The 23,877-nt window shown below is 43.5% G+C and overlaps 1 protein-coding gene across 3 annotated transcripts in view; it reads right to left on the bottom strand.

The window, feature by feature from the left end:
* Positions 1-9,070, bottom strand: part of ZFAND3 (zinc finger AN1-type containing 3) — a 289,475-nt gene extending 280,405 nt beyond the window's left edge. The window contains exons 1-2 of one of the 3 annotated variants that reach the window (XM_032462993.1): positions 8,934-9,070; positions 8,128-8,404 (exon numbers count right to left, since the gene is read on the bottom strand). In XM_032462993.1, the coding sequence (XP_032318884.1) occupies positions 8,128-8,198 (71 nt within the window). In that variant the 5' untranslated portion in view covers positions 8,199-8,404; positions 8,934-9,070. Of the gene's footprint in view, positions 1-8,127; positions 8,666-8,933 lie in introns of those variants that run through there. The other 2 variants (XM_032462994.1, XM_032462992.1) reach the window with 2 other exon arrangements.
* Positions 9,071-23,877: the final 14,807 nt, after the last annotated feature.

The raw sequence follows: 23,877 nt of genomic DNA, 5'->3' as shown, positions 1-23,877 counted from the left end.
AGAGAAACTTCCTCACACCATGTTCAGGAATGCTACCAGCCCAACTATGTAAGAAAACCAAATGCCTGAACCAAGAATCTGACTAGGAGAAAGTATCTGTGATATTTTTGAGTGGTTAAAATACTTCTCCTTCCAGGAAGTGTCACTGAGTGTGTGACTATTTATATAAATGCACTTCAACTTACCAGTGTGTAAGAATCCAAGAGGTAGACAAGACATCAACAGCTGTTACTCCATACCACCCCACTTAGGCAGAAAGAAATGAAGAAAGGCACTTCCCAAAAGATCCTGAGCACAACACCAACCACACTCTTTATCAGGACATTAATGAGGCAACAATGAGACTAAATACAGCCTGTCCACAAACTAGAAATGCAAAATGCTGTGGTTTGGTCTGCCCCATCCCCTCTTCTCCCCCCACCAGAGTGGTCACAGCTGCATCCATGATCTTTCCAAGGACATTTTTCTGCCCTAATACAAAACTGCACCTGCCTATGATACAGAACATTTGGTACAGTTGAACAAACAGATGCAGTTAGCTAGTACTAACTACATCTTCTTCCTAATGCATTCTTTGTTCCTCTGATTAACAGCTGCAGCCACAACTTCAGATGTCCAGCACTGTCTGGAGTACTGTCTCCTAGGCTCAAGGATGACATGGCATTTTCATTCATCTTGTGCCATTCCCTCAGCCTGGTACATCACAGATCAGTTTGGTTTTGTCCACTCCACCTTCCTCTGTATATAAGGACATGAATTAAGCAGAAAATCCAATACATTTATCCCTAGTCACATGCCAAAAGCTTCCATATGAGATTCACATTTGTGAAAACAAATATTATTCCTCTGCAAAAGTCACAGTCCAACGTGAATACCTTTAAAAATTCTCCCACTAAAGATTTAAAAAAAAAGGATTCTCTATTAATCCAACATCTCCCTGTACAGGCCTCTGAGAATGCCAGTTTAAAGAAGCTAAAAAGGGGGCAAAGATGATTGACCCAAAAGCTAACATGAAAAAAAAGTTCAAAGTATAGCCTAACTTGTACTGAAATTTTAATTCTCAAAACTGATCAAAGAAGGGGAGAGGGAACAGCTCAGTGGTACAGTGTGTGCCTAGTAAGCACAAGGTCCTGGGTTAAATTCCCAGTACCTCCATTAAAAGATAAATAAATTAAAGAACCTAATTACCTCCCCCCTGCCAAAAAATAAATTTTTTTAACTGATCAAAGGAGCTCTTCCCAATAATCTGAATTAACAATAGCACTGCTTCCTCCTTTAGAAATAAAATATGTTAGAGCTAGAAAAAAAAAAAACTTACAGCTAAATTAGATAAGTCCCACATTTTCAAAAAATGAGAAAACAGGGCTCTAGAGAATTCACAAGAAAACAGGCTTGAATGTCAACTACCTTTCAATAAAATCAGAAAAAAAGAAAACAGGCTTGAAAATCCTGGCTGCCTATCAGGTCAACATTCTAGAAGGACACTGACCAAGAGAACTTTCTGGGAGGATGAAGTGTTCTGTATCTGTGTTCCCCAATGGGGTAGCCACTAGCTATTGAGCTAGAGAGTATATAAAAATGCAGCTAGTGTAACTGAAAACTAAATTCTTAATTTTATTTAATTTTAATTAGTCTGAATTTCAATAGCCTGTGGATATCATATTGGACAGCACAATTCTAAAATACAATCTTAGGTTCTGGTTATTAAAAACTTCAAATAAAACTGCTTAACCCCTCTTCTTCATTTAACACATAGGAAATTTCTTCCTTATTTCTAAATATCTCATTCAGCAACATGATCTTGTTACAAAGGAACCCAGAGCAGGATCAGTCTGTTTCTCAAAGTCCCTAGTAGAACTGAGTGACATCAGTGTCTTCCACTCAGTTGGAATAAAGGTCCTCTTTTGCAAACCACTCTGACACAAAGTCCCACAACGAGCCTGAATCTGGACGATTTTTTAAGTGTTTAATTAAAATCACACAAGTTTTGAATTGCAACCAGAAAATTTCCTACATGTAGCTTTGCTGAGATACCGAACTTAACGTTTCTTTAAAAAAAAAAAATTTAACCTCAATCTTGATCTGATTATTGTGGTATTTCAAAATTTTGCATCAGTTTGCACAGACACAACCTCCTTATGACCTAATTAAAAATCCAAATTATAATAGTTCTCATCCTCTTAGTACTCTGCCCTCAAAAAACAATATTTAATATTCTGGGATTTTTTTTTTTAAAGAACTTTATTCATTTCAAAGAATTTTTAGCCCTCTTATTTTTCCAGCTAGAAAAAGGTTAACTTGTGAAAACTTACATTAACTTTAATACCATTAAGGACTATCAAGAGACTTTAAGTCAAAACTTTTAGGTATGATTTAAAATATTAGGTTCTCCTCTTTTGGGGGGTTTGGGGAGACGTGGGGGAGTGGTGAATGAGCAGGGTGAATGAGGAGAAGTTTCTACCCAAAGAGCCCTATGTCCTATATGTCAACTGGATCTAGCTGTAAAAAGCTACTGCCTCAAGCCAATGTAAACAAAGATCATGTTTTTTTAGAAAAACAAAATAATTTCCCTGCATTTCATCACATCAAAGGGGCAAATTTTTTATTTTCTGGATACCCCGTATGTAATCAGGAAAGTGGGGCAAATAGATAAATGCAGTTAGCTAGTGCTAACTACATCTTCTTCCTAATGCATTCTTTGTTCCTCTGGTTAACAGCTGCAGTCACAACTTCAGATGTACATTACAGTGAATACTTCATTTAAATCATGTTGTATCTTTAGATTACTCAAAGGTGCAAAGTAAAATCACACAACTCCTTGAGGTTCAACTACCCAAAGGAGTAGAAAACTTATGTCCACAAAAACCTGCATGTGAATGTTACAGCAGCTTTATTCATAACTGCCAAAACTTGGAAGCAACCAAGATGTCCTTCAGTAGATAAATGGATCAACTGTGACATATCCAGACAATGGAATATTAAAATGCTAAAAAGAAATGAAACTATCAAGCCACAAAAGACAAAGAAGAACCTTAAATGTATATTACCAATTGAAAGAAGCCAATCTTAAAAGGCCACATACTACATGATTCTAACCATATGGCATTCTAGAAAAGGTAAAACTATGGAAAGAGTAAAAAGATCAGTGGTTGATAGGGGTTGGAAGGAGGGAGCTATGAATAGGTAGACCACAGAAGATTTTAAGGGCAGTGAAATTACTCTATATGACACTCTAATAGATACATGTTATTATACATTCATCCAAATCCATAGAATGTACAACACGAAGAGTAAACCCTAGTGTAACCCATGGACTTTGGGTGATAATGACGTGTCAATGTAGGTCCATCATTGTTACAAATGCACCACTGTGATGGAGATGCTGATAATGAGGGAGGTTATGCATGTGTGGGGGCAGGGAGTATGTGGGAAATCTCTGTACCTTTTTCTCAATTTTGCTGTGAACCTAAAACTGCTCTAAAAATATAAAATCTTTTTAAAAAAGTAAAACTGCACAAATGAGTCTGGTTGGGTTTAAGAGAACGTTTAAGGGGGTTTTATAACCAAAGGATAATTAGTGACATCACTGGAATGAACATTCTACTGATTAACTAGTGATTCATGCTGTGTCCACATGAATTTGAAAGCCCAGGTTAAGCTGGTTGAAATGTGGCAACATGTTCCATTTGGGAGATAGAGACTGAAGAATCAAAACTAGTGTGAGGGTCACACACTGCTAGGAGCCAAGCACACTTGCCAGATTACTCACAAAGTGACAGAATAAAGAGTTCCACATCAATTCCCAAAGCCTGGACTCAGAGAAAATAACAGAAATAATAAATAAATAAGTTATATTTAAGCTAACTAGTCAGCATCTTGTTTAATCAACTTTCTACTATAACCATTCCAGGAACAGAATTTATTTTGTGAGATTACTCTGGATCTCTGCCCTAACCCCATCTGGTTGGTAAGTAAGATGTTTCAAGAGAATAGATCACAAAAGTGAAATACTAATAAAATCTATTTCCCTAAAGAAAATGTACCAGTGTAATATTCCTTTTATGATATGATTCATTAGAAAATGAATCATGAATTTTATCCAAACAATGAATAGTTTATTTAATAAATCCAATATTTAAATATTCCATTACTCCCTAAATACCAAACATTCATGACCACTATACTTTAAATTTACTTATTAAAAAAATAGTATGTCTCAAACTTTCCCTTAAATTATACTGTGATAGAGAATGCCTATAACTGTAAGAGCAGAATATCAATAATCATAATTAGATATTTATACTTAATAAGTAGAATTGGGAAAAAAGTTCATTTTCCTCATCCTAATTAATTATCGTTTCTACTACCCTGCAGTACACTCAGTATATTCTTATTGTCTTCTTCCTGTCTTTTTTTTATAGTATTCTAGGTCTGCACTTTCAACAACTTTTGAAAATACCTGTGGAGAATCTATATCCCTCAGTACATTACATTAAATGTCTAAACAACTGAAAATGCAGCTTCAACTAATACCATTTATACCTGTATAATTTTAAAGTGCTTTCACATATGTATACATTTCAACTAAAGAAAATGCACTAATTGACTATTTCCTTTCAGATTTGACACTTACAAACTGAATTTTTTTTTTTTTGGGTATGATTACTAAATGCCTAAAATGAGCCAAGAAAATGCTCATATTTCACTAAAAGTTTTAAGTCCATCTTTCAGGAAACAAACCACTTACGGTCATTAACCCTGAAAACATTTACATACTATACAAACAACTTCCAACTTTTATAAAGAGGTAAATCTTCAATAATTTTCAAGGTAGCAAGTTTCCCAGTGGTCTCTCTATAAAATAGTAACTTAATTACCTACACCCAATTTCACAATATAAAGCCAAAAGGGAGAAAACTACAAACTGTGTGTTCTCAGCATTAGCATTGTACACTCCTCCTGGCATTCTCCTTTCTAACTGCATTCCCACAAGACAGACCTCCAAATTCTATTTAAACCAACCCCCACTGGTTGATGTCCTGAGTGGACAGTGCTGGGCAGCGAGTCTTACGGCCTAAGTCACTGGAGAGAAGAGCAATCTTAAAGGAACTGCCTTTAGTCTGCTGGTGCCAGAACATTCTGCTGAGAGTCTCCTCTGCAAGGGCTGGGTGTGGGCCCTGACTAGCTGACTTCACAGACTTGCGGCTTTCACAGAGTGCAATGCTGACTAAAGTTTTTAGAGAACACATTCACCTTCATGTTCATGAAGAGAAAAGGAAAGATACTTCCTGAATGGTTTTGACATCTACTTCTCTCCATTTTCCCTGACCACTATACAGGTATGGCAATCCTCTGGACAAGTCTTCTGTACCTCTAGTCTTGGCAACATGCCATCAACATACAGAAACCAGATTCATACAGACACACACAATCACACCCACATACCCAGGCCACCCTCAAGATCATTCAGTAATATTTCACCTTAAAGAAAATCACTCACTACCCAAAGTTCTTCACAGATCCCTAGTGCACTCAGGATAAAAATCCAAAGTCTTAAGCATCATCTATGGGGCCCTGAGTTACCGACTGCTCTCACCATCTCAGCCTCATCTCTAGCTGACCCCTCTTCACAATCTACCAGTTCACCCCAATGAACTTTCAGTTACTCAAATGTGTAGTGATCTCACTAACAAGCAGGCCTTCATCCATGCTATTCCCTCCGCCTGAAAGAAACACTTTTCTTCCTATCTATTTCCATTCTCTTCAACTCTTCCTGCAGGACTAGGCTGGCATCACCCACTGGGTTACCTTCCTCTACCTCCACCTCAGCTGGAGTAGGTGCCCCTCCCATCACACTCTATACCAAGTCTAACAAACTCTACTGTAACTGTCACTTCACTTCTCTATGCCCCCTGCTACCAGAGAATGGGGCCAGTACCCCTCCTGTCTACCATTATATCAGAGGCACTCTAGTATTTGCTAAATACATTCTAAATTTACGTAATGAACATAATACGAATGTAGCCCATGCAATAAGGGAAAGATGTTCAAAGTCAGACATGATATAAAGGAAACTAGGCTGCAATTTCATTATAATCTGGTATAAAGTGCAAACTACAAAAGTGCATACAAACACCTTCAAGAAAGGTTAAAACATTACATGTTAAAAAAATACACTTCACCATAAAAATATTAGTTTCGTGCTCACTGCTCCTGTTAGGCAACTTGCAGTTCATAAAAAGTGCCAGATTGCAAGTTATCAAAAAAGAAGCCTTGCCTGCTTACAGGTCAAGTATGGCATCAGTGTAACTATTCCTCTCTGCTACTACCAAACTCTCCTTACATTACTCAGAACCCTACTAGTTAAAGGGAACAAACAATTCTATTTCCTCAGTTTCTAAGACTTGAAAAAGTCTAAGGTTCCACTAGTAATAATTATCCCAAGGACACAGACATGCTGGTGGGAAATAGACCTCTGATACATCCTGGGCATTAGATGCCATTGGCAGCTACCTTCTTTGAGCCACATGTTTTCTTATGATTTACAATCTGAGACTTGTGACACCAGATTTTTCCAGAGCTGCAGACTGATGTCATAAACGTGATGGTACTAAGCACTCTAAAGAGCTCACCAGCTCCACCCTGAAATTCCTCTATGCAAAGGGAAGTTATCCACCCTCTTCTAAGTCTCAGTTTCCCCATCTATAAATAGATAATGGCTCTTAATAAAATTCTTGTGGGAATTAGTGTCTATGAAAGCACTTAGCAGACAACACAATTATTACTTTCAAATCAAAAAGAATAGGAGACCGTAAAACCTAAGATGTTTTCACATCTTCAGAACTTTTGGTAATGCCATAACTTATTTCTCACGGAAGTCTTTTCACTGAGAAATTTTTGAGACAGAAAAGGCAAAAAGATGAGAAAATGAGATTTTTTTCATCAAAACCTTTGAATTTAACCAACTCCAGAGAAATCTGTTAAGATCCACTTTTTAATCCTTCTCTGCACTCCCAAAACCATAGCCTTAATTTCTTCCTCAGCCATTCCTAGGATCTGAGAGCGAGCAAAGATAAATACTTGAAAACATCCCCACCAAAAATAATCATTTCCTTACTGCTTCTATGCACCTCCAAATATACTGAATCTTTGGAAAATAAAACAAAACCAAAGAGCTAAATCACAAAAGTTGGCCTTCAAAGTCTCCAGTTTCCTTACAATAGGTCTACAATCATAAGGTATAACGAAGGCACCTGTTAAGTAAGAGGGGTGGCAATTCATAAAACTCCAAATGTTACAAGGAAAATTTAAACTGTAACTATAGGTAGGAAAGTTAATTTTCCACCTCATATATTTTCACTCTAACACAGGATGGCAAGTAAGAATACAGGCCGGCCAAGGTGAAAGTTTTTTTCGTTTAAAAAAAAGAAGAGAGAAGGGAATTTGAGCCAATTGAGCAAACTGGCTCTCACGTTCCTAAGCCAGGCTGACTTGAGGCTTTTTTAACAAGGAAATCTTACAGATCTTCAGAAACGTGTTTTAAATAAAGGTGAGATCTCCACAGTCTTATAACTTTAACCCAGCCTGGGTTCTGGGCTCGACTTTTAAAAATGGGTGACGTGTGAACAGCTTCCTAAAAGCAAATGGGGCACTGGGATATAATTTAGGAAGTGATGATGCAAGTCTCTGGGGGACAGGGAGGAAGGGAGGTGAAAAAGTCAGAGGAAATACCCTTCTAGTGCCTGGGCACCCCAAGGAGGGGAGGAAGGGCTGGCCTCCACAAGCCAAAGGAAGGGAGAACCCCAGCTCCACCTGGAGGTGCCAACGCCGCCCCTTCATCCCTGCCCACTGCCCTGCCCCCCTCGCCCGTGGCCTGGGCGGCCTCGTTTGGCCCGAGCCTCGGGCAGGCGAGTCCCTGAGGGTGGCAGCGCACCCCACGCAGGGCCTTGTCTGCGCACCCCTTAGCTCCCCACCAGGCACCCCTCCCCGGGACGGCCCCTTCCCCTCCCCGCAGGCCTGGCCTGGACCCAGCCCCCAGGGTTCCGGCCTCCCCGGGCCCCGAGGCCTGCTCAGGCAGCCCCGGAGCCCGCGCCCCCCGCCCCAACCCCCACTCAGCCCGGCACTTACCCCCAGAAGCCGCAGGGACAGCGAGGCGGCAGGCTGGGCGCTTTGCTGCGCTCGCTCCCGGCGTCTCCCATGGTGCTCGGCGGCGGCGGCGGCAGAGCTCGGCGGCGGCAGCGGTGGCAGCGGCTGGGCCTGGGCCCCGCTCGAAGGAGGCGGCGGCGGCGTCGGGGGTCTCGGGGCGGGGGGAGGGGGAGGGAGCGGGCGCGCGGGCGGGCGCGAGTCCGGGGCTCCGAGCCGGGATTCCAGGCCGGTCAGCTGGAGGCGGGCCGCACCACTCGGCCTGCGGAGACGGGGGGGCCAGGGGAGGCGTGGAGAGCGGAGGGAGGGGAGCTCAGGAGGTGGGGCGTGCGGGTGAACGGAGGACGGCGGGGGGAGAGGAGGAAAGACCCGGCGCCCTTGGCAGCTCCCACCGCCGTTCCCAGCCAGAGCGATGTCCCGTGCGGCGGCGCTGGGAAGGACCTGAGACCCCCGCCGGCTCTGGCGTAGCAGCGGCCGCCGTGAGGCACCAGGCCCCTCTCGCTCCGTAAAACCCTCCCCTCCCCCGGAGGCTGCGCTGACCGGACAATGGCCGCTCCGCCCCCTCCCCTCCTTACACACCCCTCCCAAGGAGTCACAATGGTCTCGCCCAAGGGAGCCGCCGCCAAAGCTCAGCAGCTGATCAGCTGGGATCCGGGCGTGCCACTTTGTTCAGCTCCTCAAAGGAAGAAGACGGGGCTGTGAGCAAAGCCGAGAGCGGCGGGCTATCACTTGGCGACGGGCCTCTACGGCTTTCGTACTCTTGGAACTTTTAAAATCTGAGGCAAACTTACCTTCCCCCTGTGTGAAAAAGAGAAGCAGGCTTCTGAGTACTCTGGGGCGCGCTGCCTCCCCGCAAACGCGAGTGGTACGCCCCAAGCGAGAGGGGGAGGAGCAGATTAGTTGTTTAGGGTAAGTTGGGCCAGTCCCAGAGCGGCGGCCGAGAGCTGCGCATGCGCCCGGAGATCCCGTAACCCGGTACAGGGAGGGGCCAGGAGGAACGCTTCCAAACCCGGAAGTGGGGCTTCGTTTTCCCTGGACTGCCAGGGTCTTCACCTGCTGGAGGGGTCCCGAAACCCTCCTCTCTTCGTCCTGGGCTATGCTGGGGGACGTTTCTCCACAAACTGCCAACCCCTGGAAATCTCTCTTCTCGGTCCTCCCACAGCCGACTGACTTTTCCAGTTCCACCCAGAGAATTGGTCTCCCTTTAACAGTAATGAACATCTGGGAAATGTCCCTCCTCTCCTCCGCCTCAGCAATGGCGGGGGATGGGGGCGCGGGAGGGTAGTGTCTTGGTCAGGTTCGGTGCCCCCAGTCTTAGAGACACAAGTGTACTCCTTATGCCTGCGCTAGGAGAACGTCTCTTCTTCCTGGAGTGGACATTTTGGTTTTGCGAGGGGAGCTATGGCCGAACCAGTTATGGAAATTGCTAAGTGACCAAAAAGTTTGAACCACTAAAAATGAGTCCTTTAGTGCTCCTTGTCTTTGATCCTGGACTCATTCTGAGCCAGCCAGTCGTGACCAGAAGGTGACTGGTGATTCAACAAGGAGAAAAACTTACACCAGACCTCCTGGAGAGTTGACCCATTGCTGAGGCCTTTATGGGCGAACTTCTCAGTCTCTGCCACTTCCAGGAAGGCTTCCTGGCTCTAAGAAATAGCTGCTGTGTACTCCCCAACCCAGCGGGGATGAGAGAGCCTCAGAGGGTATTACTTAGGTTAATTTTATTGCCAAATGTTGTTATTTCTGTATATAGCATTCTGTTTCTGCATGTTCTGTGGACTGACTTACGTGGATGTTGCTTCTTTTGGCCTCTAAAGAGCAAGGACCACATTTAACTTAGCATCCTCCTAGAGAGACTGTTGATGATGAAGATAGTAATTGCAAAAATCAAGCCACTTAAAGCCAAAGCACCCCCAAATGTGAATACTGATTTATAATGCATAATATTTAGTTTCACTTTATGGATTTTCACAAGCCTTCAATAAATATTTCTGTCAAGAGCCCACAGAATGGCTGAAGTCATACAGCACACCTAGCTCTCACTGGACTCATAGTTCCTCAAATCTCCACTTAAACTGACATAAAATTGCCACATTCATGAAAGGTTTACAGCCTTTGAATTTAACAAACTAAGATTAAGTGGGACTCTACTGGCATCTTGGTGATTTTCTTTTGTGTGTGGAAATGGAAACCCTACAACCAAAAGTAAATTGTTATATAAAACGTGATTGTTTCTCATGTTACAGACTGCTTGCCTACCTGTTTGCCAGTCATTCAATTTAACAAGCGTTTATTGAGAACCCAGTATGTTGAAGGCATCTCTGAAGGCTTTGTCCCTCCTGTTCCCCTCTGTCCCTTCCTCTCTTGCCCAGCACACTCTTACTGCCTCTTTAGGCCCTTGTTGCATCTTCAATGCCGTCCATACTCTGATAAGGTAGAACTGGTCTCTCCTTCCTCTGCCCATGTAGTCTCCATTATAGGACCAGGAAATTTACATGTCTGTCTCTTCCCACAAAACCTAACTCTGAAAGGACTGGCCCTTAGAAATAGCTGTTACTGTATCCACAATCCAGAGGGGATATGAGAGCCTCAGAAGGTATTACCTAGATCAATTTTATTACCAAATGTTATTATTTTAATTCTATATATACTATACTATTTATGCATGATCTGTGGACTTGTGGAATCCACAAATCTCAGTAGGATTGAAGCAAACTCAACAGTTTATTGAACGAAAGAATTAATCTGACAAAAGCCACTCTTAGTAGAGGCTCTTTTAACTGCAGGTACAGAGAAACCCACTGAAATGTCTTCGTGCCAAAAAAAAATTTGAAGATAATCTTACAGAACCCAAGGGCACAGAAAGCAGCAAGATCTCATGAAGGACTGGAACAAAGATATAAAATACCAACAGGAAGCCAAGTAGCTATTCCATCATTATCTCTTATTCCCTCTGGTCAAATGTTCTTCCATCTCTGCTTCTCTCTGTAGAGCTGCTTCATTCATTGTAGACCTGCATTCACTGCTTCTCTGGGTACATAGTAGAACATGGCTATCCAAGCTTACCTAGCCTCACTTCAGGAACCAGCAGAGATTAATTAGTACCTATGAATCCTAATTCCAAGGAGAAAGAACCTTATTGGTCTAGTTCATGTCAGGTTCTCTGTTCTTACTATAGCCGCCTTTAGCCATTGGAGCAGTATGTAGTCAAGGGTCCTTGTTTTGTAATGCAAACATGGCTGCCAGAGGACATACTTGTAGCCTACAGTTCTCAAAGAAGGTCATTTCTGTTCTTGGCCAAGATTCCAAAAGGTGTCTACCACAGACCAAAACAGGAGTAAACTGCAGCTGGAAATTCAAAAGCATAAAGAACAAGGATATGTTCAAGAATTTTACAACAAACTGCTACTTCAGCTATTTCAGGCCTAAATTGAAATGGCATTCCCTCAAAGAAGCCTTCACTGACACTCAGCCCCTATTAAAATTATGTTGCCCCATTTTTATCTTCTGTGGCACCCTTTTCCTTTGCAGCACCTATCACAGTTTATAATTAAATATTTACTTATGTGTCTCCAAAGATCATGTCTGTTTACTGCTATATACATGATGCCCAAGCCACATTTGGTAGGCATTTGATACTTACTGAGTGAATTAAAGGCACAATAATTTGTTAACCAATGTGAGACCCATGTATGAATCGGCATCCTAATCAGACTATCCTAGAGGAATGTCTCCCTCACCAACCACCATCTCTGAAGACACTGAAACTCACTGTGAGCTTTTTCATCACACTGCATTTGTAAGAAATGAGATGCACTGTTCATGTGCTGCTTCTTCTTGTGCTCCTAGCTGGATAACTCTTCACTTTTAGTTCCCAAGATTTCTATCTGCAGAGCCTTTGAGCCAATTCCTCTGACATGCCCACTCAGTTGGCCGAAAGCTCAGAGAGGACATAAAATTTCAGGGCATCATCAAATTAGGGGACCAAAGTGTGGGGGTAATTGGCAGAAGTGCTTTTGTCATAATTGCCTTGACTATTTTCTAATGTGGATTACATTCCAGATGAACCTGTGATGTGACTCTTGGGAGTAGTTTGCAATCACCATTGGCCCAATAGGAGCCATTAGTAGAGTTTAGTAAAGGATAATATTAATGCTTCAGAATCCAAGGCTCTTGAAGTAGCAACTGAGGTTGCATGTGAAGGAGCCAGGTGTGGCCAAGGGCAGGGGCTCACAAGGGCTACTTTCTCGGTAATATTGTGTCCAAAGACCTTAGCCCTGGAAGTCGCAGCAAAAAAGGAGACACATGTAGAGACCTGAGGCAAAGCAGATGATCCTCCAACTCTGATTCTTATCCTTACCCCACAACTCTAACTCCCTTTCATCATCATAATTCATTCTAACCTGGTATTAGTCCCAATGTCCAATCCAAGCTCTAGCCTCAATCTTAATCCTATTTCTAATATTAGCTGTAAAATTTAATCCTAGATTTTAAGCCTAATCCCAACCCAAGTTTAACAGGACCCATTGCCTTGCCACGGACTTATTTTCCTTAGCTCTTCTTTTGTGTATCCCTTGTGTATCCCTCTGACCCACTCTTGGGAACAGACCTCTGTAACATCCTGGACCCCTGGGGACAATGGGAGCCAACCTCAACAATCCTAGAAAAGAAAAGAGCCTTCTTGGGCTTTTAGGGAGGAGAAAGTGACAGCATCTCTCACCTGCACAGAATGCAGGGAACCTCTGCAGTCACAACATGAGCTGCTTGGCCTCTGAAAGTCCAGAAAAAAATGCAATCCAAGTGTAGACTCAGGAAAGAGTGGCACAGTCTGCCAAGAGCAGGAGACCTGACACCGTTCTGCAAAATGATCAGGTTAGATTAGATGAGTAGCTGGCAAACCACATTCTCAGAGCAAGAATTCTGGTTTCTGCTCTCCTCGCTCATTTGGGTTGGTTTCCCAAAGGGGGAAAAATCTTTTTTTTTTTTAAGTCACTGAGCCAGACCCTCTCTGAGGTTCTTTCTGGCCCTCAACTTTCCTGATGTGCAGTTGCTTCTTTTAGTCACTTACGGTCCAGTTGGCATGGATAAACTCTCAGAGCCAAGGGAAAAGAAGAGCAACCAAGCATACTGCCTCCAGCCATTCTCAGGAAACTAGAAATAAATTAAATAAAATGAAGAGTGCGATGGGAAGGAGAGGGGAGGAGCAGAGAAAATGCTGCCATTTCACATTCTGTGTTCTGTTCATGAAGCAATTGCTAATCTTCCTGCTGCTCACACCCATCTTGGTGTGAAATTTGATTTTACTGACTTTTCTTTTCAAGAATGGAAATATTCTTTTTTCCAGAAATACTTGAACTTCGTGGGGGAAAAAATTCAAATAATGAGAAAGTAAAAGTTCTCCCTAATACTAACCCACCCCGCCCCCTCCAGATACCTTTTGTTGACAGTTTGGTATATAGCTCTCCAGGCTTTTCATTTGTACGTGGTTATATAAATGGAGTCATTCAACACATTGTATACTCCACCTGATTATTTTTAACTCAGAAATATGACTTGAACATCTTCCATGTCTACGCATATAGCTTTGCAGTATTGTCATAGTTAAATTTATTAGGGTTCTCCAGAAATATATATGATCCATATCTACATATGATCTATATACATGTATGTATGTGTGTGTGTGTATATATATATATATACACACACACATATATATATACACGTGTGTGTGTGTGTATACACACATATATATTTATCTCCTATCTCCTATTGGTTAGGATATATATGAAAGCATATATATGTAATAACCACATATATGAGATTTTACTTATATAAAGTATAACCATGTATTAATTTTACTTATTCATTTATTTATATTTACCACATATGTAAAAAGAGATTTGTTATAAGGAATTGGCTCATTCAATTACGGAGGCTGAGAAGTCCCAAGATCTGTAGTCCAAAGGCCTGAGAACCAGAAGAGCCAATGGTATAACTTCCAGTCCAAGCCTGAAGACAGAAAACTGATGTCTCAGTTCAAAGACCATCAGGCAAAGAGCAAATTCTCTCTTGCTCAACCTTTTGATTGACTCAGGTCTTTAACCAATGAGGCCTGCCCATGATGGGAAGGGCAATCTGTCTTACTAATGTTAATCTCATCTGGAAGCATCCTCACAGATACACCCAGAATGTTTAAACAAATATCTGAGCACTCCATGGCCCAGTCAAGTTGAGACATAAAATTAACCATTACACTAAAATCAGGGGCTCCAAATTCAAGCTGCCTGAATTCAAATCTGCGTCCTACCACCTACTAGCTCTGAGACTTAGGGGAGGTAGCCTGTCTGTGCCTCAGTTTCCTCATCTTGTTACAGGAGGCATCTGTAACATGCTATGCTTTTCATCTGCCTAGTTTATTTGGTTATCTCACTTTTCTCAGTCCAAGGCCTTCTCAGACATGCACCCACTAACTAGGTTTAGTCAGGGAGCCCTAACATCTGGCCAGAGGAATCTGCATTGGCTCAAGGAGAGCCAAGGCCCACCCTGGGCTGACTTGCTAGCTTTGCCTTCTGAGGTCAAGTGTCCTAGGCCCATATAAGACCAGAGCTATGGACGGACCCTCCACATGGAGCCAGGCTGCCTGGGGATCAAGCCAACATAGAAGAAAGAAGAGAACAGAGAGAGAAAAAAACTAAATCATCAAGACACTGTTTGAGTCCTTGAATCCAATAAAGTTTGAAGCTAGAATGATCCTTTTCAGTTACATGGACCAATAAATTCCTTCCCCCTCCCCAAGCAAATTTGACTTAGGTTTCAGTATGTTTCAGTGAGAAAAGTCTTGACTATATGTTATAGTATCTACCTATGTCAGAGGTTTAATGGGAGAGTTAAATTATATAATCCATGAGGAAATCTTAGCATAATATGTAGCATATGGTACAAGCTCAGTAAACATTCACTATTATTATTTCTTTTTAATGGCTGCTGAGCACTATGTGGGTGAACCATTTAATTAATCCCTTCTTGATTCATTTCTCTTATTCATTCATTCATTTACTCATTCAGCACACTTTTTGAGCACCTACTGTGTGTTAGGCACTGTTTGGGTCATTAAGGATACAGTGCCACCCTACTCCAGTGGTGCTTATCCCCTTGTGGTGGAGGCAGGCAATTTAAAAGTTTTTTTAAAATGTCTTGAAAGAGAGGTCCAGCTTTACACTCTGTATAAAACATTTTACAATGAATCTTCCCCCATTTTCCCTATTAATGGCTTGGATAAAATTTTTTAGAAAATGAATTACAATGCCACCTAACATTTGTTACCTATGGCCAAATTTCCCTTCAGAAAGGTTGCACCAATTTATACTCCAACAGTGAATGAGAAGGTAGATTTCCCCACACTTCAGTAGCATTGGGATAGCATTACTCTTTTGAATCATTGCCAACGTAAAGGTAAAAAATGGCACCTTATGTTGATACTAAGCACATTAACCTTTTGTCATATGTACTGTAAATTATTTCTCTGTCATTGGTCTCAACTGTATCCAGGCTTTTGATTTTGAAGACTCTAAAATGCAGGGGAACTATGTAAATTAACTTTGGCTAATGTTTAATTGCCAACATGGGCACTTTTTTCTGAAGTCTTCTAGTTGTTGCTTATCAATTAAAAAGAAAAGGAAAGAATTAAAGAGGAAAAGACAGGAAATTGCAGGAGATGGGGGGCAAGCACTGAGGGGAACCCCATCCCCTCAGCCTCCTAACCCCACTTCATCTCAGTCAGGCTCAGCTCTGTCTCCATGAGTCAGCCCAGCGCCTCAGGCTTGGTGTCAGCCCTGAGCTCCCTGAGGTGAATCACCCAGGACCTGTCTCAGCCTTTCCTGTCCAGAGGTGGAAAAGTAGTCAGAAGCAGTGGCTCTATAGCTGTCAGCCCCCAGGGACTGGCCTGAAGTCCCCATCAAGTGCCCTGCTCAAGTTTACGGACATAGTGTCTAGGAGAGGATGTCACTACATGTGGCCAGGCTGGGCTCCAAGAACTGACCCAATGGGAAGAGCCAAGGGTATTTGAGGAAGGCAGAGTGATTAGGGAAAAGAGTTAGAATTCATTGTTAGGTTGAAATTGTGCGAGGAGCCAGAGTTGGAGGGACCGTGCTGGGGAGTCAGAAGTAGGCATTTAGAATGCCAAGCAGAATTGGTGGCTCAGGGAAATGGTTATGACTGGGAAAGAGGCTTGGATGTATCGAATGGAGTTGAAGGGCTATGGCTGGTATCTTAGACTGGATTCCTCCCTGTCAAACGCTGACCCTGAAACAAGGATTGGGAGGTGGAAAGGACAGTTCTAGGGGTTTCAAAGAGGCCAATAAAGGGTGTGTCTTCAAGCCAGCTCTCACCAGGAGTGGCTAGAGGGCAGTGACTAAGCCTGTGAGGACTGGGCAAAATCACACCGTAATGTTATCCCACCTGAGGGGTGGGGAGACTGAGTATACACCTGCTTCTGTTCATAGTTGACAGCTGCTCGTAGCACTTCAGCCGGACTTGTGCTAGCAGAACACCCTTCCCTTGTTTCAGAAAAAGCCTTCAGGCAAAGAGGTGCAGAAACTGGCCAGTGGAAGTTGGTGGGATCGCTCTGAAGTGGTAACTCCTGAGGGATATGGATGGAGCACTACAATGTCTGCCATAGCAGGGGACAGTGTGTATATGCAGATATGAGGGGTGTGATATTCAGCAGAATTATCCTAAGGCTGTGATTAAACAAGTAAGGCTTCTGATTAGTAGTAAGGGAACAGAGTTAAGGTTGCAATAGATTAGACAATTAGGATTCTGTGAAGGGCCTGCAGAGAGGCTATTCATCCTGTCCCAAGTTACACAGCTAGTAGGTGGTGAGCCGGGCCCGGATTGTGGCCTGGTCTGTGTTACTCAAAAGCCCATTAAGAGGACACAGTGCAGGGGGGCCTAGCGAAGGGAGGGAGGTATCCACCCAGATCCTTGCTGCCTAGGCTTCTTCCGGGCAGCCAGGGAACAGGGCTAGGAGGAGGCTGTGCAGCTGCCATCTGTTCTCTTGGCCCCACTGCCTGGCAACTGCCTGCCCATGTCTGCTTTCTGCTCTGGAGGAGGATGCATTCCTCCACGGCCCATCGGGCAGGACGAGGAGCCCTGCCCTCGCCAGGGCTGCACTACATGATGAATTCAATGATTATGACTTTCTGATGTGGGGCTGCTCAGCCATGTAGCACACCCAGTCCCATCTGGTGTATGTTTCTTGAAAAAGCTGCTGGAAGGAAAAAAAAATCTGCATACTGCTCATGCTGGTAGGGTTGTGTGTGTACACACAGGTACAGGTGTGAACCTGTTTATGCGTGTATGTGCTGTATTTTGTATTTTGCGTTCAATATTCACAACCATTCACAACCACGAGGTATGGTTGTGAATACTGGGAGTTCAAAACCATTGTGGTTTTATTTCCTTCTCAGAGATTATTTAGCAAGTAAGTCAGTGATAAACAATAATGCTACCACTTTTTGAGTAATTTCCACACACCAGTAACTGTGGTAGATGCTTTACATACTTTGATTATTGCAATAAATATAAACCATACAGATATCATATAAGAGAAAGTTTGCCTTCTTTATCCTGCAGATGAGGAAACTGAAGTTCTTAAGGCTGAATTAGCTGCACAAGGACTTAATTTTTAAGTGGTAGAGTCAGGATTTGAGACTTTATCTCTGATTCCACAGTGCATGATATGTAATTCCCATCTCCTCCCAAATCTTCTCAGAATGAGAATGAACAAACTACACAGGTACATAGGACAATATGAATAATTCACATAAAACTAATGTTGAATAAAAGAAGTTGGACACAAAATACCTGCTACGTGATTCCATTTATGTAAAGGTCAAAAACAGACATAACCAATCTGTCCCAAGTTAGGAAAATGGTTACTCTTGCAGGGGGGCAGAGAATGACTGGAAAGGGGCATTGGAAGCATTTCTGGGGGGCTAGGAATAGGTAATATTTCTTGATCTGGGTGCTGGTTACATGGATGTATTCAGCATGTAGAAATTCATCAACTGTGTGTATGAATTTGTTCACTTTTCTGTATAAATGTTTCACCTCAAAGTTTAAAATGAAAAACAAAGTCTTGCCAGGGGCTGTGATGGATTCAGAGAAAGGAAGCACCACAGAGCTGCCCTGGGGGGGCTCCTGTTCTATTCAAGTAACAGTCTCAGCCTTGGGAGGATCCCAGGCTGTAGAGTGGGGAGGATGTTGAGGTTAGTGGACTCCAAGCTGACTGCTCTAGGGGGCTGGCAAGAGGCATGGTAAGGGCCTAGAGGAATCAAAGATGGTTCTGAGCCTACAGCCCAGGAAACAAGAGAAGCCTCCAAGGGTGGTTGATGTGTAGGGGCCAAGGAGGATGGTGGCCTTTGAAACCCAACAAACCTGGGTTGACCTCCCGGCTCCATCCTCTACTGGCTGGAGAACCAGATAGAGCTATTTTCCTTCTCAGAGCCTGGGTTACCTCCCCTGTGCAATAGGTCACTGAGACCAAAGACTGCTATGAGGATTAAATGATATGATATAGTTAAAACACTTGGCACAGAGCACCATACCTGGCTGTCATTCAGCAAATGTATGTTTGGAAGGTGGAAGAAAAGATGCTCTGGAATCTGAGATCTTCCTCAAATATCAGAAGGTCTGGCAGGAGGAAGATGCCTCACACTCATTCTGGTTAGCCTAGGCCAGAACAAAGTGATTTATTATCCATGAGATCGGACCTGGATTGTGATGGGCAGGAAGGAGTAAAGTTATCGGTGACAGCTGGGATGAACGGATCCACCCTGCAGTGAACATCCCACTGAGAGAGATTCCAGAAACAGACCCAGAACAAGGATCCAGGCTTAGGGAACCAGGAAGAGGTTTTCAGGTTGGGAGCCCAGCCAGAGAGGAACTTTTGGGGAGAACAGTCTGATTTAATGGAGGCTTATGAAGCTGTGTGCTGTGTGGGGTGGGAATTCTTCCCCTAGGAAAGTATTTGGAGTCTACCTCTCAAATTTTTCCCACAAAATACAGAGACTGATACAATTTGTTTTAAAAACTGGTGAAGGGAACAAGTTTGGCTACACTGAGAGCACATCAGCCCTCTAAAGACACCTGACAGATGAGATACCTGAGGAAGAAATTTCTGACACATCCCCTAATTCAAATGCCAACTACCCTGAGTAGCTTCATTCCCCAATGCTCCACTTAGAATTCTGAACTTTCTCTTTCATGCTGCTGTAGCATACTGCATACACGGCATGGCCTATGGGACGTTCTGCCTGAAGAAGGGAAAGAACCTTGCATCACGTATTTTTCTGCTTATAACATAAAACCCAAATAATAGTGTCTTAAATGTGATGGCAGTTTATTTCGCCTTCGTTTAAGAGAAGTCCAGAAAAACTTGTGCTTTAAAAGTACCATTCAAAAAAATGAAAACTGGGAGATTGGGAGAAAATATTTGCAAACCATGTACTTGATAAAGGACAGGAATCCTAAATATCTAAAGAATTCTTGAAACTCAATAATAAAAAAATAAGCAATCCAATGTAAAAATGGACAAAGGACAACATTGTACCTCAACTCTACTTCAATTTTTTAAAAATGGACAAAGGATTTGAATAGACATTTCACCAGAGGAGATATATGAATAGCTAATAAGCACATCAAAAGTTGCTCAACATCATTAGTCACTAGGGAAATGTACATCAAAACCACAATGAGATCCCACTCACATCCACTAGAATGACTATAAGCAAAAAGACAGACATTAACAGGTCCTGGGGAGGATGTGGGAAAACTAGAACCCTCATATGTTGCTGGTAGGAATGTAAAATGGGACAGCTGCTTTGGAAAATAGCTTGGCAGTTTCTTTATAGGTTAAACATAGGTTTAATATACAACCCAGCAATTCCACTCCTAAGTAGCTACTCACCAAGAGAAATGAAAATACATGTCCGCAAAAAGGCCTGTAGATAAATGTAGCAACATTATTCATTATAGCCAAAAAGTGGAAACAACCCAAATATTCATGCACTGGTTAATGATATACCTAAGCATTTGAATACGATTCAGCAATAAAAGGACAGAAGCACCAACACATGCTACAACATGAATAAACGTCAGGAACATTATGCTCACTGAAAGATGCAGAAGGCCACATGTTTATGACTTTGCTAATATGAAATGTCCGGAAAAAGCAAATGCATAGAGGCAGAAAGATTTGTGGTTGCCAGAGGCTGGGTGGGAGTAAGGACACCAAAGGTTGTGATGAGGAAGCTGCACTGACTCCATAACTTTATTAGGTTACTCCTGTCCTTCCTTAAAGGTTTGTTTGCTTTTATTGAGCCATGATATACATATTAAAAAAGTGCACATATCTTAAATGTACAGTTTGATTTACACCCCCCACCAACACCTCTGCATAACTACCATCCAGATCAAGGTACCGAACATCTCTGGCACCTCAGAAGGCCCCTCCTAGCCAGTCCCCCACAAAAGTAACCACCATCCTGACTTCTGTCACCAGAGAGGGGTGCTGCCTTTTCTTAGAACAATACTGCCACAGAGCAGGCACTCAGTGGGTGTCACCCTCCAGTTTTTACTCTCACGTGGCTCTTAATGTTGGCCCTGGGCTCCTTGGCCACTGTCTTCTTATTGCAACACTCTGCCCCACAATGGGCACCACCTGTCTTTCTTCATCCCCTCAAAGTGCTACTAACACATCATGACAGTGTTGATCTTTACTGAAGATTTGGAGTCAATTGCAAGTAATTACAACACAGGGCAGAAAACAACTCAAAGTTCCTTAGCAGGCATCGCGAGAACTACATTGGACATTCTGTTATTGGGTGGGTCCCTCCCGGGTGGGTCCCTCCCAGATCCCTTCACCACTGTGTGATTATCTGTCCCCTGTCCCCAGTAGGGATCCCATACTCTAAATCCTACATGAGAGAGGAAAGTGACATACATGGGTGAAGTGGCCTGGGTGTAAGGAAGGACTGTGATGAACTCCAGACCACAGGCCCCACGAACAAGGGTGGCCACATTCAGCTCCACATTGGTGCTCCTAAAGCAGGAGGAGGAGTGTGTTTTTAATAAAAGGGTCTGCTTTCAGCCAGTTTACACTATCATTTCCAGACCCTTCTGGTTTTTCTCTTTCTCTCTTTCTGAGCCCCCTGCCCCCTCCTTCTTTGTTATGCAAAGCAACTTAATTCTCCTTAGCCTGGGGCTCCCCATCCAGGGTCCATGACATCTCCTCTTTCCTGCCAAAATCACCCACCAAGACTCATCATGGTGATTTCCTAAATGAAAGAACAACCCGCTCAGACTGCATCAGTTTTTATTTATTTATAATTTATTTAATGGAGTTACTGGGGATTGAACCCAGGCCCTCATGCATGCTAAGCATGCGCTCTACCACTGAGCCGTACCCACCCCCCTGCATCAGCTTTTTAAAAAAATAGCACTTTTGTTTTTCTTGCTTTAGTTTAATTTTAAAGATGAAGAAACTGAGGCCCAGAGAAGCTAAATAACTTGCCCTGATCAAAAACCTCTTAATGGGTGAAACCAGAAGTTGAGTCCTGACTCCAAAATCCACCAAGGTGGCTTGTTCATCTCTGTATCTCCAGAATTTAGCAAAGTGTCAGGGCTGAATTAAAGGATGCTGTAGTAGAATCGAATTAAAGGATGGATTTGCGGGAGGAAGGCATCCTAGGCCTGTTAGGAAAACTGGAGCAGAGAAAGGGCAAATCGTTTAAGGAGTTGGTGGAGGGCAGTGAAGGGAGAGGGGGCTGGGCGCCTGCCCTCTGGCTTCCGGGAGGGGGAGTGGGCTGGCCCCTCACTGTTTCCTCTGCCTCCTGCCCAGCCTTCCAGGGAGCCTGGTGCTCTGGGCAGAGGCTGCTGCCATCATTCATCAAGGCCTGGCAGCCTGAGGAAGCTCAGGGCCTATCCTGTAGGACACTTTCAATCAACTTCAGTTCAATTTATTTCCTCTAAATGACTCTGAAATGTAAATAAAATTAAATTAATGCTACTGTATTTGTCTCTGGTTAGGACTGTAATGGCTGCAGTAATGCTGCCCCTGAGATCAGCTGTGGAGAGAGAAGCTCAGACAATAGCAGCATGGCCAGCTTTGTGTCCCCCTCACATAACCCCCCACCACCATCACCCTCCCTGCTCTGGAAGGACAAGCTACACTGTCCAGATTCATCCCTTTTGGGGAGTGGGGAGAGCTCGTGTCACTCCTACCGTTTTTCCCTCCACCTCAGACCACACGAACCTGGACCACCTAATTGCTCACAGACTCCCATTCCCATGGACCCCCATCACCTTCTCAAATTTTTGGATCTTTAGAACAGAGCAGAATGGCTATTTCCTTTCCCACCAAGCCAACAGCCACCGTGGCTCCCAGGCAAGGACTTGATCGCTGGATCTACTCACCCCTCCACAGAATGGGCTCCGTTGCCCTGGGTTGGGGTTTCTCAACCTCTGCACTACTGAAATTCTGGGACTGATCATTCTTAGTTGTGGGGGGCTGTCCTGTGTTTACCCACCAGGAGCCAGTAGCATCCACTCTCACAGCTGTGACAACCAAAAATATCTCCAGATACTGATTGCCAAATGTCCCCAGTGGGGCACAATCACTGTTGTTTGGGAACTCCTGTCCTAGAGGAGGGACAGGGGAACTGGAGAAAAGAGGAAGTGTTAGGAAGAGGAGGACTACAGAATCCTACTGAGTCTCCACCAGTCTTACCTACCCTGCCTCCCAGAACAGTTTCTTAAAACACACTCACACTATTCTAACAGAAGTCATGAATGACCATCCAATCTTTGGACTAAACGACCAGGAACTCTGACCTCTTTCATCCAGAAGCCTCTCTCCACCCTCTGCCATTCCATCCTCCAGTTTACCCAGCCCAGCTTCAAGGACTGCCCACCACGAAACCAAGAGAGGGGTTTTCCTTTAGGATTTCTCCATTGGTAGAGATGCCCCAAGTCAAGGAGTTCTCAAGAGATAGGGATTCCCCAAGGAGAAAGAAACTTCTTACCAACAGAAGATTCCCAAAAGAAGGTAATTCCAAATAAGAGGTGATTTTCGAATAGAGAAGCCCCAACATTTTTTACAGATGGCACTGTTACAATTCCTCACTGTCTTCCTAGTATTCCACTGCCTGGTCCCTGAGATGGAGCCGGTTGGTGGCTGGCAGAAAGCTCTCCCAGGGTGCTGCCCCCTCATGCCTAGTGGGGCGGAAGCTGGGAGGGGAGAGGAGCCTTATCCTCCAAGGTTCAGAGGTCCTGATAGCAAAAGCAATGGCAGGGAATTTGCCCTGGGAGACGGGGGACAGGGCAAGTGCCCTCCATTCTGAGCCCTTCCACCTCAGTTCGTCTCAATGTACAGAACAGAACCAAACTGCGGGAAAACAATCTGGGATTTTAACTCTATTTATAAATCTCTTAAAGCTTTCATGTGTCCCTACAGAAGGCCTCCCAGAGCATTCCAGCTTACACAGAGGAAATCAAAGAAAGTGAATTAGAATCACAGGACAAAGCCTGAGCCCGGAAGTCCAGGAGCCTGGAAGGCTCCCCACCTCCTCTGGATTCATTATCACAAAAAGAATTAAAATCCCATCCCCCATCCTTGGCTCTCATCATAATCTGATTTATGTGTATGTGTTTGCTATCTTTCTACCTTTTGCCAAA

The sequence above is a fragment of the Camelus ferus genome, chromosome 20, assembly GCF_009834535.1.
Source record: "Camelus ferus isolate YT-003-E chromosome 20, BCGSAC_Cfer_1.0, whole genome shotgun sequence".
NCBI lineage: Eukaryota > Metazoa > Chordata > Mammalia > Artiodactyla > Camelidae > Camelus > Camelus ferus.
This window is presented reverse-complemented; position numbering and strand designations above follow the sequence as displayed.